We start from the raw sequence: 19,860 nt of genomic DNA, 5'->3' as shown, positions 1-19,860 counted from the left end.
TCTTATGAGGCTAGTACTCTTCTAACTGGATTTCTCGTAGAGCCGTTATAGAATATTGTTGTTGTACTATCTCTCTTGTACCTATGATATTAAGAGTGATCCTGCAATGTTCTCAATCACGATTTCTATAATTTTTTTGGTCCAATAATCAGACTCCTGATTTACTTAGTTGATGTAATTCTTTAGTTTCCTCTTCCCTCTGATCAGCCTTTATGTAGGCTTAAGCTATCGTCCGATCTGCAACTCATGGTATTACTTTAGCCTTTCATGGATACTATGGAATATCCAGGATACAATCTTCTAACAATTCAATCCTTTGTCTATGACATGGACTCAATTCTTTATTTTACAACGGAGTCTTCTACGGCTGTATGATTGTCAACATATATGCTGCATAGATAATATTCTGAAATCTTAAGTGCGTTCATAACATAACTAACCCTGGATCATTGATCGAATAATTCCTTTTGTTCTATCTCAACTTTCTTTAAATGCAAGCAATTGTTTCTGCTGGTCATCCTACCACTTGTTGCATGAATACTTGGCTTATCTTAGTGCCACACATATTGGAATTCCATATAACTCATATGATCTTGAATGTCACCTGTTGATTTTTTTTTCTTCTTCCCGTTCATTAGCCACGATATGTGCCACTTTCTCATGGAGTGCATACAATGTTGTTGTGAGACTGTTGTTACAAGACCATTTCCTCTTTAGGTCATCGTGCTTAGGTTGAAGCCTTCTTCCTTATTTCCTCAGCTAGTCTTTCGTTGTAGTACTTAGGGAGGACCCTCTGACTCTTGTAAAGTTGCAAGCTCATTACATCGTATACTCAACGAAATTTTTGATGTCCTTCCTTGCCTATAATTATCCGTAGTTACTTACCTCCACGCCCTTATTCTTGTAGGGTTGCTTTTGAACTGATATTTTGATTGTCTTCCCAGTGGCACTCTCTTTTATTTCCATAACACCCATACAGTACCTTTAACTACCCCAACTCCTATCTGAATATTTCTCAAGGGTCACGATGTCATATTTGCGAGACTGAATTCCCCATGTTGGGGTTTACTATATTTATATTGCACGATCTGTTGATTTGTCTGTATCCTCTTGTCTAGCCATAATTAGGCTCTTCCTGAATCTACTACTAACTACTTGTTAGCCCATTCTCATATCAATATTTCGCGTAATCTTTCTTGGGTTATTTCCTTTGTCTTAACTTACGTCTCGCACTGGCTCCTTATTTATCAATAACATTTCTGGCAGGAACCCTTACTTCCTCTCCTTGACATCGTGTTTGCATAATATTCTGGAATCGTAGCATATTTGTGGGGTTTGAATAAGTGCAATCTCGTTCTTTTCTCATTTATTGCATTCTTCCTTTACCATTCTATAGTTACTAGAACCACTTAATTTTGACTTAATGTCACATCCCCCCATATTCCCCTCTTTATGGGAGTACTAAGATTTAGAGCTATGGAGATCTACTTATAAATGTTTTACCTCTTCATCTTTGGCATCTTTTCACATCATCGATGACCCTTACTCGCCTTGCGATAATCCTTCTATACCAAGGATAACAAAATTCCTTACTCACAAGGGTGACACTTAGTGTAACTGGCACACATAGTCCCTTAAGCTTAATTTTTCTCACATTGCTTGCTTTTGGGAAGCGTCTCCATGAATGACCTTTAAAGGTTATTCTTCTGTCGTCCATTCTATTATCCCCGGAAAGTAATCTCTGAAATTCTCATGATGCCGACTATTATCAAATCACTCAGTCCCTAATTCATGTTTAGTTTATCTTGTTCACCAGCCCATACTGATTTCTATTATTCTGTGGTGTAACTTTTCCTTTTGGGAATCACGTTAGAGTCATGAACTTATTTCTCGAAATGAGGGTATGACTTTATGGCCTATACTCTTTCGTTGTCTCAAGGCCTGTCACCTCTTTTCCTTCACTTGACTATAGACTCTGTAATACTATCATTTTTTTTATCTACTGTTGTCATCCATGTATCACATCTTACTCATAATGCTTCATTAACTCTCTTCTTATTTCCCTGCTAATATTTCTGTTGTTCACTTTATTCTGAAAACTTCAACAAGACATTCTTTTGCTTTTAGCTCCCCTTGCTCCATCCATTGGCTCTTCGGGTTGCCTAATATTCTCTCTCTACTAGGGACGGGAGTCACACTAAGATAATATTTATCCCTTCCAGGCTTCCAGTGCCTATCTTTGTAGTACTCATATCTAGCTATACTACTTTACCATCTGGGTGTCTCACAAGGAGATCTATTTGCATATTTGCAAAATCCTTCAGAAATATCAACTAATGCTAACAATTCATCCACAATTTTAGTTTACTCTAACCCCAGCTTGATCCTGATATCCCATCCTTCTCTTAAACTATATTTGTCAGCTCCCATTGGGCATATCTGAGATGGGTGTGGCCGATTGTACATACATATGTTATTGTTGAAGGTAACTTGGAATGCTTATATTCCTCTGCCTGAATTGTAAATACTGATAATCTTCATTAACTGGGCGCCTCGTACCCTTCTTCACCTTGCTTCTTTTACTTGTTGAAACTTGTATCTACCTTCTGAATCTCTCATTTCTTTTCACCATATGGGTAGATATTCTTGCCTTAAGGATCCTTATCAAAAAGCTTACACGTCTTAGTACACACATGTTCTGCGGAAGACCTCACATTTACTCATCATAAGCATTATGCAAAATCGAGTTCCTCTCACTTATCTCTTCCACATCCAGATGCAATCTTTTACCAACTGTCTTTCTAGATGTAGGTATCATTGTATTATGAATAAGATAGAGTTTAGGAAATTGAGCTCTTACAACTGAGCTCTATCACACGGTCTAGAGTAAGAAGAAAGAGTGATAGTCCTAAATGCCCTGTAGCCTCCTGCTTATCCACAAATTCCCAATTAATTAGTTAATCTCCCAGTCAAATCAATAATTACCTAAGTATCCACATAATTAAGAATTATCCCAAACTACTTAAAATACTACTCACTTTTAACATACTTTATACACCTTACTATCATGGTCATGTGATACCTTGTATGGCACTAGTCCATAAATACCGGGTATTATAGCTTAGACCGTTTTTTATTCCAAAATAACAAACTTCGATGAAACTCATTTTCTTCGATTTGCTTACCCTCTCACCTTCACGAATTTACTTATCACTTGTTTGAAATAGCATAATACTTATAATCTCAAAATAATCTCATTCCCGAACTTACGTCGATTAACTTACGACGAAACTTTAACGTACGAAAATGCGAAATGTTACATATAATACTTAGAACCTCAAAATAATCTTGTCCTTGAACTGATGTCAATTATTTTACGACAAATCTAACGTCCAATACTATGGGGTGTAACAAGAGCCATCCTTCTTCTTCACAAATAAGACAGGAGCACCCCAAGGTGATACACTGGGCCGAATGAAGCCCTTTTCAAGTAACTCTTGTAACTGCTCTTTTAATTCTTACAATTCTGTTGGGGCCATACGATATGGTGGAATAGAAATGGGCTGAGTGCCCGGTAACATATCAATGCCAAAGTCAATATCCTTGTCGGGTGGCATACCCGGAAGATCCGCGGGAAATACATTAGGAAAATCCCTTACTACAGGAACTGAATCCACGGTAGGAGTATCAATACTAACATCTCTCACATAGGCAAGATACGCATCGCACCCCTTCTCAACCATTCGTTGAACCTTAAGAAATGAAACAACCCCGGTAGGAACATGATACAAGGTACCTCTCCACTCTAGCCGTGGTAGACCTGGCATAGCCAATGTCATCGTCTTGGCGTGACAATCAAGGATAGCATGATAGGGAGATAACCAGTCCATGCCCAAAATAATATCGAAATCCACCATACTGAGTAATAATAAATCAGCTCTGGTCTCAAAACCACTGATAACAATCAAACACGACCGACACACGTTGTCAACAATAATAGATTCACCCACGGGTGTAGATACATAAACAGAAGAACTCAAAGAATCACATGATACGCCCAAATACGGGGCAAAATAAGATGACACATAAGAATAAGTGGAGCCTGGATCAAATAAGACTGATGCATCTTTATGACAGACTGGAACAATACTGGTGATAACAGAATCAGATGTAACTGCCTTCGTCCTAGCAGGAAGGGCATAATATCAGGCCTGGCCTCCCGCTCTAGGGCGACCTCTACCTGTCCGACCTCCACTTCTAGCTGGTTGTGTAGGTGGAGTAGCAACTGGTGCAGTAATCATGGCCTGAGAAGCCCGAGGGCCCTGTAGAATGGGTGGGGCCTGAGAAATCTGTGAAGGTGCACCCCTCCTAAATCTGGGGCAATCCCTCATTATATGACGAGTGTCACCACACTCAAAACAAACCCTCGAAGGACGTGGCTGTTGGGACTGGCTCGGGCGTGATCGACTAGACTGCACGGTGAAAGCACCCCGTACATGAGGTACAGTAGATACTGGAGGTGCATAATATGGAACCTGGGGTCTGGGAGTACCCGGAATAACGCTGGAAACTGGAAGTGCTGAATGAATAGGACGGCTCACATAGCCTCTACTATGACGAGCTGCAGTTGGGGCACGAGAATTGTTATATGTGCCAGAATCCTGAGGTCTCTTAGCTTCCCTCTCTTTTCTCTCCCGAGTCTGCATACCCTCCAATATCCTAGCAATTGACACCACCTGTTGGTATGTGATGTCCATATCCAGTTCTCGGGCCGTACTGAATCTGATACTAGGGTGGAGCCCCTCGATAAATCGAAGAACCCACTCTCGAACAGTAGCAACCAAGGCTGGTGCATGCCTAGCCAAATCACTGAATCGAACCGCATACTCTGACACGGTCATAGCACCCTGGCGCAACTACTACTCTGAGGAACATACTCCCTCAAGAACATATCTGAAAATTGAGTCCAAGTGAGTGAAGTTGCCTCAGCCGGACTATCCAACTCATATGCCCACCACCACTGGTAGGTCGCTCCTCTAAGCTGGAATGCCGTGAAAGAAACCCCAGTGGAATCCACAATACCCATAGTACGAAGGATACGGTGACATTCCCCAAGAAACCCCTGAGCATCCTCTGAAGCTAAACCGCTGAATGTGGGAGGGTAGTACTTTTTGTACCTCTCGAGCCTGAGCTGCTGCCCCTCTAAAACTGCTGGCCTAACCTCGGGCCGAACTGGGACAAGAGCCATCATCGGATCCAGTTGTGCGTGTCCTCATCATCTGTGAGAGAATAGAAAGACAATGGTTTAGAACTTTGAAGTCAAAAATGCACACGATAAGGAATCAAAGAAGTTAACATTTTCCTAACAGTTACATAGCCTCTCGAAGATAAATACAGACGTCCCCGTACCAATCCGCGAGACTCTATTAAACTTGCTTGTGACTCATAACACCTATGAACCTAGAGCTCTGATACCAACTTGTCACGACCCCAAATTTCCACCGTAGGATGTCGTAATGGTACCTAGTCTCTAAGACTAGGTAAGCCTATCAATGCGGAATAACAATAGAAATCTGAAATAAATAAATATGCAAATTCACATAATTACAACTCACAAACTGGATCCGTGGATCCAAATTACAACTCACATAATTTGGGGTTTTATTTATATATTAGCCATTAGGCAAAAAAAAAAAACCAAATCCCAAACCCCAGTAGAAATAAGTCACAAGCTTATAAGAATTTATCCTCAATATCTCTATATATCAAAGTCCAAAGAAAATAAGGAAGCAATATAATAAGGATAGAAGGGGACTCTGGAGTCTGCGGACGCTGGCAGATATACCTCGAAGTCTCCTAGTACGGCTAATTCACTTATGCCTGGTATGATAAGATGTACCTGGATCTACACAAAAGGATGTGCAGAAGCATAGTATGAGTACACCATAGCGGTACCCAGTAAGTGCCAAGCCTAACCTCGGTAGAGTAGTGACGATGTCAGGTCAGGCCCTACTGGAATAATAAAAGACAGGGAAAAAATGTTAACAATATAATAACAATAATGACAATGGGGATAAATCAAGTAAGTAGTATATCACAATTTAACTACACAGAATAAAGGCTATTAACACCTCGCGGAAGAAAAACAGAAATTTACAACTTTAAAAAAAACACCAAAAATAACCAAAGACAATGCAACCATAAAGAAATATCAACAGGGGCTCTCCCGAGGTACCGCCTCGTAGTGCCAAATCATAAATAAATTCATAATATCTCATTTTCTTATATTACCGCAGGAGCCTTCACATTAAATTTTAAAGAAAATATTTTTTCCGAAATAGCATCCCGCGTTTTAGCCATCATTATCATACCGCATGACTTCTAGTAGTTCTCATACTAGCCACGCGTATCAAGCCACCCTTATCTCACCGCATGCGTTTCAACACCGAGACCTTATACCACCGCATACATATCAATATCACAATATATTACAATTTACACCCCAAGTGCCCAAATATTTCAACTTGCCAAAATAAATCAACAATAATATTTTTCCACAATAAAAAGCTCACGGCTCATGCCAAAATAAATTAACAACAATATTTTTCATAATAAAGAGCTCACGACTCCATCACAATGAGCACGAAAATCTCACAAAATATTCAGCAAAAATAATATTTCACAAATTTAACACCTGCCTAAATATCAAATTTTTAAATGTAAAATTCTTCATTTTTAATAATATTTAAATTAAGAAATCCATCCTTCAAGTAATGCACAGAACAAAAGAAACAGAGTTTCAACTAAACAGGTAAAACACTTAGCAGGAACAGGTCAGGCAAATTTAAAATACGAAAATATATTAATGATGATGAATATAACAGAATAAAATAACTTAATTAATATGTAACAGTGCTCTACACAATTTAAAGACATAATCTTCCGCATTTAGCCCGTGTACACACTCGTCACCTCGTGTACACAACTTTCAACACATAAATATTTTCATATCAATACCAATCCTAAGGAAAATTTTCCCCACACAAGGTTAGGCAAGTCACTTACCTCAAACCACGCTCAATCAGTCAAGTAGTATGCCTTTTCCTCGATTTTTCGACTACGATCGGCTCGAATCTAGTCATAATTAATTCGATTTAATCAATACAAATTATAGGAATAAATTCCATATGAAAATATAAATTTTCTAACAAAATCCGAAATTTAACGCAAAAATCGTCTGTGGGGCTCACATCTTGGAATCCGACGAAACCCATAAAATCCTATAACCCATTCAATTACGAGTCCAACCATACTAGTTTCACTCAAATCTGACTCCGAATCGACACCGAAATCTCAAAAATTCGTTTTATGAAATTTCTAAAATTTTCCCAAATTTCCATCTCAAAACACTAATTAAATGATAAAAATAATGATATATTCGTGTATATTGACCAAATCCGAGTTAGAATCACTTACGCCCAATGTTTTTCCTTAAAAATCTCTCAAAATTTGCCTCTCCCAAAGCTCCAATTTGTCAAAAATAGAAAAATGGGACGAAGCCCCTGTTTTATAACTTAAAGTCTCTATCCAGGCACTGTCCTCGATTTCCTTCCCTCGATTTCCTGACCTCGATTTTTTACCTCGATTTTTGACAGATGAAGGAAACCAGATGAGCCAAAAACCAGCAAACTCAACTTCAGCAGTCTCCCAACTTCAATTCTTGATCCGTTAACCATACGAAACTCACCCGAGGCCATCGAGACCTCAACCAAATACACCAACAAATCCTAAAACATCATACGAACTTAGTTAAAACCTCAAATCACATAAAACAATGCTAAAATCACGAATCATACCCCAATTCAAGCTTAAGGGATTTAAGAATTTACAACTATTACATTCGATATTGAAACCTATCAAATCAAGTCCGATTGACCTTAAATTTTGCACACAAGTCGTAAATAACATAACGGAGCTATAAAAAATTTTAGAACTGGATTTCGACCCCGATTTCAAAAAGTCAACTCCCCGGTCAAACTTTCAAAAATTTAACTTTCGCCATTTCAAGCCAGATTTCACTACGGACTTCCAAAAAAAAATTCGGACACGCTCCTAAGTCCAAAATCACCATACGGAGCTATTGGAATCATCAAAACTCTATTTCAGGGTCGTTTACACATAAGTCGATATCCAGTCACTATTTCAACTTAAACTTTAAACCTTGGAACTAAGTGTTCCAATTCATTCCTAAAACCTCACCGGACCCAAAATAATCACCTCGGCAAATAACATAACAAATGTAAAGCATAAATTGAGCAGTAAATGGGGGAATGAGGCTACAACTCTCAAAACGACCGGTCGGGTCGTTACACTAAGACATGAAGATTTATCAAGTAAAGATATAAATTTTGTTTACCTATTTTCAAAAGAGATATTCAAATTATATTCACCCTCACGATACTCTCAATTAGTAAATATGCAATACTATAATTTGTTATTTGAGTTATTCATATTTTTCATATTCCTATAGATAAAAAAAAATTTAATCATTCATTTGTTAAGGATTTTGCGAGTTAATAGTGCTAATTAGTGAATTCAACACATGATTTGCATAGGAATTGTGGGGCAAATCCCGAGCGTTGAGCGTTAGGCGTATTTAAGACACACAATCGAGCGTTTGGGGGCGTAAGTCTCACAGAACTAAGCCTCACACATGAGTCTCAAGGCATTTTGATAGTGTCACGCCCTGGGGCGAACCCTGAGGCGAGTCCTAGAAAAGCCTTTTAAAACATTGATCTAAATAAATTATGCTTTCTTCAACGGTGTTAATTAAGGTTAATTAATAACATGGCATAGTGATCAGAGTGACATCTATTAATCTAATGGTGACATCAGAGTGACTTTTTTAATCTAATGGTGATTTGCAACGCACGATAGCGTTCTATTATTACCTTCTCTCCTTTTTACGTTTATTAGTCCAAGTGAAAGTATGAGTCTATTGTTTAAATTAGAGTTTGTAAATTATACGAAGTAGTCATTATTGGAACCACTCAACTTGTTAGAAACAAGAGAATAAAAAAGAAGAAGAAAATATCAAAATTTAACATCAGTCATTTAAATTAATACAGCGAAATTACTGCTCCACGCTTAAACTTGTTGCAAGCACAATAAAATTGAAAATTGAGATTGGCATAAACCTAGTAATACCGACTAGAAATACAATTGTTCAAAATGCAATGCTTTGTAAATGATTCTGCAACTCCGAATTATATTCTTCCGCCACTAATTTTTTAATTAATGTAGTAACATTCATTAGTTTACGTCACTTGAGCTATTAACTTATTCGTGGACACAAGGAAGAAGATAGTCGAGATTATTAATACAAAAACAATAGCTTCTCAATTTTTTTTATATATAACAAAAGATCACGACATGCTACTTCTTTATTAAAATACTCAACTAATCATGCTTTAAATATGAAAATAATTGCTTCAGAATTGGCCATCTCCTGGATGATTGAATTGGTAAGGAACAATTGAAGAACAATAGTCGATAGCGGCCTGATTTAAGAATTGATCTTCAGCCCCAAATCTAGCAATATTATTATTCACAGTTGAAGTAGTTGGCACTACTGAAGAACCATTAATCATACTCAATTCATCAGCTCTCATTGTTATTTTCTTCTTCAATTCTTCCAATGCACCCATAGATTCTTCAAGTTCCTCAATTCCCATATCATCAATTGGTTCATTCCACCAAAATCCCTCATTATTATTATTAACAATCTTTGAATTTTCAATAATCTCCTTTTTTTTCTTCTCAGCCTCCAATTCTCTACAAATCTGAGAATAGTATTGATTGTTCTGTTGCACGTTGAGTTGATCGACGGTGGATGAGGAGGAGGAAGATTTTCCGGTGAGATAACGGTCGATAATGGCGTCAGCGTTGGGATGACCGAAAGTGAATAGACGTTGTTTTAAAGATTGAACAAGAATAACAATTTCTGCACCGCTTAACATGCAAAGTTCGCTAGCTTTTTTGAAAAGTCCTAAACGGCGTTTGGAGAAAGTAACATGCCTACTGTTTTGATTGTCTATTGGCTTGATTTCAATTTTTCTCCGTCCTTGAGTTTTCTTCACGGTCTTAGTAGTAGTGTTCATGGTAGAAGAAAGAAGAAGATTAATTGGCTTCGTAAATTGAGAACTTGTTGATGTATAATAATTTATAGAAGAGTTGCTTGGTCTGTAAATCAAAGATTTTTTTCCATTCAAGAATCGGAAAAGATTTAATTACTCGTTTTAGTTGTAGTTGTAGGAACGGGATTGGGTTTTAATTTGGAAAGTACTGTAATATGGAACGCTGTTCTAGGAAAAATAAAAAAACATATGGAAACTTTTCCATAACTTTGTTACTTATTGGGAAAGTAGAATCTTTAATATATGTATACTTCCCATAATTTTGTTACTAATTGGAAAACTAGAATCTTTAATAGGAAAAGAGAATAGGAAAAAATATTTATAGTACTTGAGTGGCACGCCTCGTCATTGGAATTTCTCGTAAGTGGTATTTTTTTAGATTTTATTAGATATGAAAGCAAAATACCCACACACGCATAGTAGGAGTTTAGTATATCGAGCTGTCCTTTATACTTTTTTGTATGTTTATTTTCTTATATTTTGTATGTTTATATTTTTCGTGGATTTTCCATGAACAAGGACTACAAACTTGCTTGGAAACTCAAGCAGTTTTTTCAAGCCAAAAATAAGTAAATAATATGAGTTTCTTCTTAATGGGTAGCCATTATCATGGCAATGATACGAAAGATTGATGTGGTAGAAAGTAAGGAAGGGAAGGTTTGTTGCAATATAGCTCTATTTTAATTGGTTGGCAGGACTGCAGCAGAAAGAACTGCAACTGCATGCAAAGTTGCTCTATACAATTTACATGCACCAAAGCAAGGCGCAATCGCTTATGTACTATGCGTGTTAAGATGCTGTTATTGCTAAACTCAAGTAGTATTTTGTTTGTTGTAAAATTACATGATATGTTTGCTTCTCAATTAATGCCTCATATAAATAATTTCTAGGATTATCTCTTTTAGCTTGTCTAAGTTCGCATTTTTCTAACTCTAATATCTTTATGCCCGTAAGGCCTAAACTGACAAACTTTCTTAATTTTTCTTTCTTTTGTTAGCCTTATTAACGCAAGTCTGTAAGGGAGTTTTTACTTTAAAAGTTTACGCCATGCTTTTTTGAACTTATAAAATAAAACTCGTATATGATTTTATCAGAATTTATTAAAAAATAGTTGTTCGAACCCATCTTGAGGTATCTCACCATTCGCAAAGGCCTATATATTATTTTAAGAAATATCAAGGTACTTCATATTTTTCAAAATTTTCACCAATAACCTCAATATTTACCACTTAGTATATGTCAAAATAATACATCATTTTGAATAGTTCAAATCTGTTTTGATGCAAACAAAATGGCTTGATACAAGTTTTTTCTTTCTTTCAAATTCTCATCTTCTAGTAGTTTATTAATTTAACATCATTTAACACTGTACTAATATTTCACTATAATTACAGGGTATTAAGTATTAGAATTTCATTTTCTTCTAATTTCTTTTAATATTGTATAAATTAATATATTTATTAACTACTATATTATGTGTGTATTACTTTATTTTTCAATAAATTGTCTTGTTTGTAAAAGGCAAAATGACCTCCCAGCCACTTAAACTTGCACTTGTTTATCAACCCGGTAAATGAACTTAGAATTTTCTCATTTGAACACCCCAACTTGGTAAAAAGGCAAATACTAAACACCTCCTATTGAGCGTGTCTCTCAAGTGATGTGACATGGCTGACAAATCATATTCTTAGCCTATTATTATTTGACATGTATGATTAGTGGGTCCCAACTTATTTTCACCAATTTATCAAAAATTCTAAAATCATTCTCTTTTTTCTTCTTCTTCTTCTTTACCGAGCAGCCACCAGCACCATTAATCTTCCATAAACACCATTCTTCTTCGCTCTAAAGTATCGAATCAATATATAAGCAAAGTCAAATTTTAACTTATTTTTACTCTCTTCCTTTTCACTTTTTTCTTCAGTTTCATAGTCGTTGGTATCATCGTTCCTGCTACCTGTCTTGTCGAAATTTCTGCAAATCGTAACAAGTTTCTCTTATTCCTTTTCGTTTAACAAAACATTCAATTTTTTTTAATCATATTCCCTTCAAAGAGGGATTTCGTACCCCTATGAATTGAATTTCGTCCATCCGAACTTTTTTCGGCACAAGCGAGCTTGCCGGACTGATTTGCGGACTTGGGCAAATTTGAAACCTTGCTTATCTATGTCGTTTGTGGTAAAACAATCACTAGACTGCTTCTCTAGTAAGCTTGCCATACTGATCCGACCAATTTCTGATTTCTTTCTTCAATTTCACAATCTCCGGCATGGCGTCTCTAACCCGACCGGCTAAGTTGTCGGACTACCTGTATTCTGTAAAAAAAGTGAGCTCTTGATATAAATGGTTGTGAGTGATATTTGGGATTGCAAAGAAAATGGTAACTTCTAAGGTGGATTTTAAAGAAATTTAGTGGGGGGAGTAGGGATTTTGAGAAGACGAGGAGAAGGCAGTGCTGAAGTGAGGGGGTTTGGAGAAGATGGAGAGTGGGTGGGGGTGGATTTATAATTTCGTTTTTATATTTTAGACTTTTTTTTACTCAATTAATTTATACTCACGCGCCTAATTTAGGTGAATTGCATACAGTATTGCCACATCACACATGTGATTTCCATATGAGCATAGTCAACTGTCAAAGGAATCTATTAATATACAAATATTTAAGTTGAGGTGTTAAAATGGAAAAATTCTAAGTTTCTTTACCGGGTTTAGGTGGCCTGGATACCATTTTGCCTTTGTAAAAAGCCCAAAGGAAAGTAAGAAGAAAAGGGGAAGAACCGAAGTGGTGATCCGCTAGCTCAGTCGAAGTCAGTAGCCCAATCAGCCCAAATTTAATTCTGACCGTAAATTGGTAAAATATATCTTGTCTATTAAATTTTAACAAGTCTTCATCCTAAAGCGGCCCATAATTGTCACTCCACTAGATTACACAAGTAATTGCAGCCAAAATTAAGAGAAAACTATCCTCTATAGCCCCTCAAAATTTTAGTAGCCCATATATTTTTTCACCGATACGAAATGGCTCTTCGACTCAAACTTATTGCATCTAATAGCCCGAAATATCTATTTTGTATATTTTTTGTATAGTGACAGTCTGTTTTGTATATTTTTTGTATAGAAATAGTCTATTTAGTATATATTTTGTATAGTAACCGTCTATTTTGTATATATTTTTTATAGAGACAGTCTATTGTATATAAATTGTATAGTGACAGTCTATTTAGTATATTTTTGTATAGTGATAGTTTATTTTGTATAAATTTTGTATAGTGACATTCTATTTAGTATACTTTTTGTATAATGACAATTTATTTTTGTATATGTTTTGTATAGTGACAGTTTATTGTATATAAATTGTATAGTGACAGTCTATTTTGTATAATTTTTGTATAGTGACAGTCTATTTTGTATATATTTTGTAATATACAAATATTCAAATCTATTTTCACTGAAAATAATACATAAATATTCATGTAAATATATACTAATGGTGGGCCTGAAATTATGATTCCCATCAAAATTAACTAATGACATACATGTGGAAATGGAAATTTATTTGGTAAAAATCAAAAGATTTCCCTAGCAAAGAAAGTTAGCCCAGGAAAGAAAAAAAGGCAATAACATAGAGCTTGGGATTTGCCCTTCTCTTTAGCCAGTGACAACAAATAAAGTTTAAGCAGTAATTTGGAACATGCAGGACAAAATTCCTAATATCGATCTCTGAAGTAACAACAAATCAAACCAAAAAAGAGAGAACTAATAATAATAAAAAGAAAAAGGGGAAAAAAATAAAAAATTGCAATGGAAGATTTATTAGCACACTATTTTCTGCAAATTTAACTCTAGCACTCATCCTAAGTAGCAAATACGGTAACAGTTATGCCCTAACTCTATGGTAGATACTTTACACATATTTTTTTACTGCCCCAAATCTAATCAAATATGGTCTTTCTTCAATAAAACTTCACCATTCCCAGCAAAATATGGCACCTTGGCTTAAAAATTTCTGCCAAAATGACTCCCTTCTCTCCATCCAGCATGGTGTTCATATTCCATATTTTGTGTTCCTTCCAATACAGGGACCATTTTCTATGGTCCAGTTGCGTAAATGGAGCAATACAGGATACGACGGTCATCAGGTGAAGGCGGTCCCCTCGGGAGTGGATCATGACGGAGGGCGTTGATTGGTGGTTCAATACGGAGGCGGCACTTGCGACGGTGGCGTTCGACGACGACTTCTTCGGCTGAGGAAAAAGGGTATGATCTTGGGCTAGCCTTTTAATTAGTTTTGGGCTGTTAATTGTATGGAGTTATTTTGTGGCTATCAGGTGATATAAATTTGGCCCTAGTGGTTACAAATGAACTTTGCTCCAAAATTAATCACAATAACTGCGTCAGTATGTTCTACTTGGCTAGTATTACCCACAACATTTTTCACAAACAAGTACTCTCTTACACCCAATCTTATAAAGAAAATAATGAAAATTTAACGCTGCGACAAGCCAACAAGATTACTCAAAATCATGATACTGTAATTTTGTAAACTCTTGAAGATCGAACTATCCTCTAAAACACGACTACCAAACACGACTTTGGTAGTGTTTAATTCAAATTAAGGTAATCCAATCTATCAATATTGTTAATCAGTATTCAGCTCTCTCAAACAGACCCCACAAAAGTCCAATAAGACTTGTTTGGTAAGTTCAAGAATAGGAGATGAAATTATCAAAACAAGACGAGCATTAATCCTTTTTGGCTGTTGCAGGTTGGCAGGGGACCCAATTCTAAGTTGCCACTTGACAAACAGCAGTGGTCCTAATTGAGGTACACCTTACTGCAAATCTTGTGACCAACTGAGCCATTGGTTTTAGCCAACTAAGTTTTCCTGATTCCTTTTTTTTTTTTGGATTATTTTATACCATAGAAAGATATCAAATTTCTTGTTAAATTTATTTTAAAAGGATAGCTAATCTCTTATTCCAATTTGGAGTATATAACGTCATATCTGCCACCTATGCTCATACATCTTTCATATCTGCTACTATAATAGAAAATCAAATTATTAAAATGCTTTTAGTGCCAAAGTAGTTAAGACATGACAAAAGTAGAAACATATTTCCTTAAATAAATTGAGATGTTTTTTTCAGCATCCTTAATTTTAATTTCTAGTTTCAATATTACACTAATGCAAGCTCACCTGAGAAGAATAATATTGTAGAGTGTATGTATATTTAGACCAGACTGCATTTCATAAAAAATATACTACTATAATTTTACAAAGTGTAACGAGGTTTTTTGTATACTCCTTCCGGTATATACTTTTTGTATTTTAAATTATTTCACACCCTTTAAAAAGATATTTAATAGCTTAATCATAACAATATCAGTTCTCTCCCTTAAACATCTTAATAAACTCTCCAGTAAATGAAACAGTAGGAGTAGATGAGAAAAAGTGATAAATGATTTCTTATTTTAAAAAATATTAAATATTTAAAGGAAATTTTAATTTATAAAAGACTAATATTTAGACTAGAGGGAGTAAATCAGATACAACAACAACAATAATAAAATCTAGTGTAATCTAACAGGTGGAGTCTGAGGAGGATAACGTGTATGCAAATTTTACCCTCATTTTATAAAGGTAGAGAGATTACTTCCGATAAACCCTCTCGACATAGAGTAAATTAGATGTCGTAAGAAAACTAAGTACGGGGAAGTTTCTATCATTTGGAAATTGGAATGAGAGAAAAAATGATAAATAAATTAAGAAAGGACTGCAAAAACAATAGAGGGTGATGGGACCATATTGGACCAAGGGTCCAAGTTGGTGAAGACTGGTGCCTTATTAGTTTCCTTGTGGTGTAAATGAAAAATATCCCAACAGCTGTTCTCCAGTTGTAATCCAATTACCCAATCCAACTACAATTCCTCTTCAGTCTTTCCATCTTCATAATAAAACCAAACCCTCAAAAGAGTCCAAGACTTTTGCATTATTCATCCCTAAAGTTTGTGCCGTTCTGTTAGTTGCAGTAATGTTTTTCTTCTTTACGATTTTTCCTTTATCTTTTTGGTTCTCTTGTAGAAGTATTAAATTATATCATTTTCAACAAGGGAAAATGAATTACCAACTATAAAGCTAATTTCCGTATCATTTTCATAGAAATTTGTTTTAAAGAATACTCATTGTTTTTTTTTTTTGAAAACGAAGTGTGTGTGAGTTGTTTATTTCAAGAATGACCAACCACCTGTATACTTTTTCTTTATAATTAGAAAAGAGATTTTTACTTTATTTACATCAAATATTTAATCGTGTATCAAAATATGAGGTAGTAATAATTTCCCAAGAATGTATCAGGATAATTTTAAATTTAGGAATAAATTTGATGGGAATAAAAGAGTTCATACTAGTATTTCAATCTTTTGTGAAACTAAGTTCGTGAGTCTTGAACGTAGACAAAATATTGAACAAAGCGACTTGTTGTGTTAATAACTTTTGTTATTCACCCCGTCTTAATAACATTATATTTGAAATATTACAGAAAATTCATCCTCCTAAGTTAATAGATACTAGCACTTTTGCTTTAATACACTTCACGTTATATAATAATATATCTAGTTTATCCAAGTCTAACTTAAAATTTAAAATATCACACAAAATTCACTCGCCTAAGTCAAAACATAGCACTTTTGCTTCAATAGACTGCACATTATATGATAACATTTCTAGTTTATCCTGATCAAATACTCAAAAATAAGGTCTTAGTAGTGAAGTGCAAACAAAAAGATTAGGGGAAAAGTATTAATAAATTTTTAAAGATTAGGGTGTAATAAGAAGAAAGCACGAATATAGGGGCATAAAATTCAAAGAAGCCCTGATAACATCCCCACAGGCCACAACCCAATAGAAATGTAGGAAAAGAAATAGAGCACTTTGGAAAAAGACAAGTTTAGAGGCTTTAGGCACACCAAATGCTTGATTAATTGACGGAGAGAACAGAGATGCTCCTTGCTGGCGCACCTTCTATGCGTACGTGCCCACAGCTCATTCCGCACGCACGCCTATGCACTTAGTTAATACTACTCCTACTACTCTATTAATATTATTTATTATATATATATATATATATATATATGCTTGCCGTCATTTCCACTTTCTTCCCAAAAATTCCCATCTTTCTTCTTTCTCTATTAACAGCAAAACCCAACAACACTAAACACGAAAGGACTAATGGATCCATGTCCTTTCGTGCGTATTGTGATCGGAAGTTTAGCCTTAAAGTTCCCGGCTGAATCGAAACCACCACCCACTGCGACTTTTGACTGTAAAATCAAGCTTAAAGGTTTCTTGACACATAGTACAACAATCCCAGCGTTTATTCAAGAAAAAGATGCAATCTTGGACAACAGAATCCATGCTTGTTTTAACTTCAGTAAGTCAGAGCTTATGAAACTCGTTGAGAAATCGAATAATAGAGGAAAACCCTGTAGTTTAAAGATTGAAATATATGAGGATAATATGGGTTTTGGGTGTTTCAACGGTGGAAGGCTATTGGGGAGTGTTTTGGTGCCATTGGATTTGAAGAGTTTGGAGAATATTGGGCATAGAGGTGTTATTATTCAGAATGGGTGGGTTTCTGTTGGTGGGTCGTCTACTGCAGAATTGAATTTGAACGTTAGAGCTGAACCTGACCCAAGATTTGTTTTTCAGTTTGATGGAGAACCTGAGTGTAGTCCACAAGTTTTTCAGGTCAATGGCAAAAACAAGCAACCGGTTTTTACTTGCAAGTTCAGTTTCAGAAACTCCAGTGACCGGAACTTGAGATCCAGGTTTGTTTAGTTAATCCTTTTCTTTTTTTCAATTAGAAAAATAATTGGATTTTGTCATAATCGTTTGATTGTACGCAACACGTTTTGACCAATTTTCAGACCTTGAATATGGTACATAAGGTTTTACATGCTAGTATTCTAGCTCTTAAACAAATTGTAGTTTTAGGGTTTTTTTAGTTCAATTGCCATAAGGTTCAATTTAGTTGTTCATAAAAATCCAACTCTTTATCTAATTATCTACCTTACTAAGTCGTTGACAATATCAACAAACTAAATAGTTTACTCTATCGTTTTTGATTGATTAGCTCATATGCTTTAACTTAACTTTTTAAAATAAGCAATCAATCAGCCTGGATAACTAATATTTCTCGATATATTACCGATTGTTGAATGGGTTGATATAATTTTGTTATTGAAAAAGGGTATCTAATATGAATCTGTTATTATGTACAGATCGTCACTATCAGAACCAAGTACATCAACAAGCTGTTTTAGTTCTGATAAAGAGAGACCCGTAAAAGAACGAAAAGGATGGTCAATTACAGTCCATGATCTATCAGGTTCACCCGTTGCAGCAGCATCAATGGTGACCCCATTCGTCCCATCACAAGGTTCGGATCGGGTCAGCAAGTCAAATCCCGGATCCTGGCTCATACTCCGACCCGGTGACAACACGTGGAAGCCATGGGGCCGCCTCGAAGCGTGGCGAGAAAGCAACGGCGAGCTCGGCTACCGCTTCGAGATCATTCCCGACGGAGCCACCGACGCCATTACATTAGTCAATTCTACAATCAGCACAAAAAAGGGTGGCAAAATCGGCATAGACATTGTCAACGGAGCGACCCCGTTGAGTAGCCCGAACAGCAGCTTCGACTTAAGTTCAGGGTCAGGATCCGGGTCGGACTTCGGGTCACAACCCGGATCAGGATCATGGGCGCATCTGCTGTACAGAGGGTTTGTGATGTCGTCGACGGTAGGAGGTGACGGAAAATGCAGCAAACCGGAGGTGGAAGTAGGGGTGCAGCACGTGAGCTGTGCGGAGGATGCTGCGGCTTTTGTGGCGTTGGCAGCTGCCATGGATCTAAGTATGGATGCTTGTCGGTCATTTTCTCAGAAGCTTCGGAAAGAATTGAGGCAGCAAGATCAAGAATTATGGTGAAACGGGTCGGGTCGTAACGCTCAAATGGGTTGCTTCGAGTTTCAGTTTGATTTTTGCTAATTAACTAACTGACAGCAGTTTTTAGCTGGCTTTTATTTTTGTCTATTAATTATTATTACCTTTCCTGAGTGTACAGTGCTAAGACAACTGTTTCGTTTGAGTTCTTTTTTCTTCCCCTTTATGTATTTATTGATTGAATTGTAATATAATGATTTTGAACTTGCGTTACATGAATCTCACTCATTTTAACATTCCTCTTTTGGATGAGTGACATTGAGTATCTTTTGTAAATTTATCAAAATATATTTAAAACTACTATATATCAAGCACTTACTTTCATTAACACTTCTTTTGATATGTTTTTCAGGATTAATTATATCCGGATTGTTATCTCATTCTCTCACATAGAGATAAAAATAATACTATAATTTTGAGATAACTATACTTTAGATTAGTTATATCCCGATTTTATTACGATTAAACACGAGATTATCTCTTCTCAAACTTAATTTCGAAATTAATTATTCGTTATCTCTTGTACTGAACAAGCCCTTAATATTTTAGTACATTGATAAGGTAATGTAGTAATGATTTTTGCCCTACCTTTCAATGAATCTGACTTGTTTTAACGTTATCTTTTTTAATGAATGACACTAGTTGAGTCTTATTGGGTAAAAC

General features: G+C 35.9%; 2 protein-coding genes across 2 annotated transcripts; one reads left to right on the top strand and one right to left on the bottom strand.

The window, feature by feature from the left end:
- Window positions 1-9,491: 9,491 nt before the first annotated feature.
- LOC104100223 (agamous-like MADS-box protein AGL62) lies at window positions 9,492-10,160 on the bottom strand. Its single transcript, XM_009607407.3, has one exon. It carries the CDS (start codon window positions 10,158-10,160, stop codon window positions 9,492-9,494), a length of 669 nt encoding a protein of 222 aa, XP_009605702.1.
- Window positions 10,161-17,335: 7,175 nt separating this feature from the next.
- LOC104100222 (uncharacterized) lies at window positions 17,336-19,410 on the top strand. Its single transcript, XM_009607406.4, has 2 exons — window positions 17,336-18,023; window positions 18,477-19,410. The coding sequence occupies exons 1-2, from the start codon at window positions 17,425-17,427 to the stop codon at window positions 19,180-19,182; spliced, it is 1,305 nt and encodes a 434-aa protein (XP_009605701.1). The 5' UTR covers window positions 17,336-17,424; the 3' UTR covers window positions 19,183-19,410.
- The last annotated feature ends 450 nt before the right edge of the window (window positions 19,411-19,860 follow it).

The sequence above is a fragment of the Nicotiana tomentosiformis genome, chromosome 1 (assembly GCF_000390325.3).
Source record: "Nicotiana tomentosiformis chromosome 1, ASM39032v3, whole genome shotgun sequence".
Taxonomy (NCBI): Eukaryota; Viridiplantae; Streptophyta; class Magnoliopsida; order Solanales; family Solanaceae; genus Nicotiana; species Nicotiana tomentosiformis.
The sequence above is the reverse complement of the archived record's forward strand: the minus strand, read 5'-3'. Positions and strand labels throughout refer to the sequence as shown.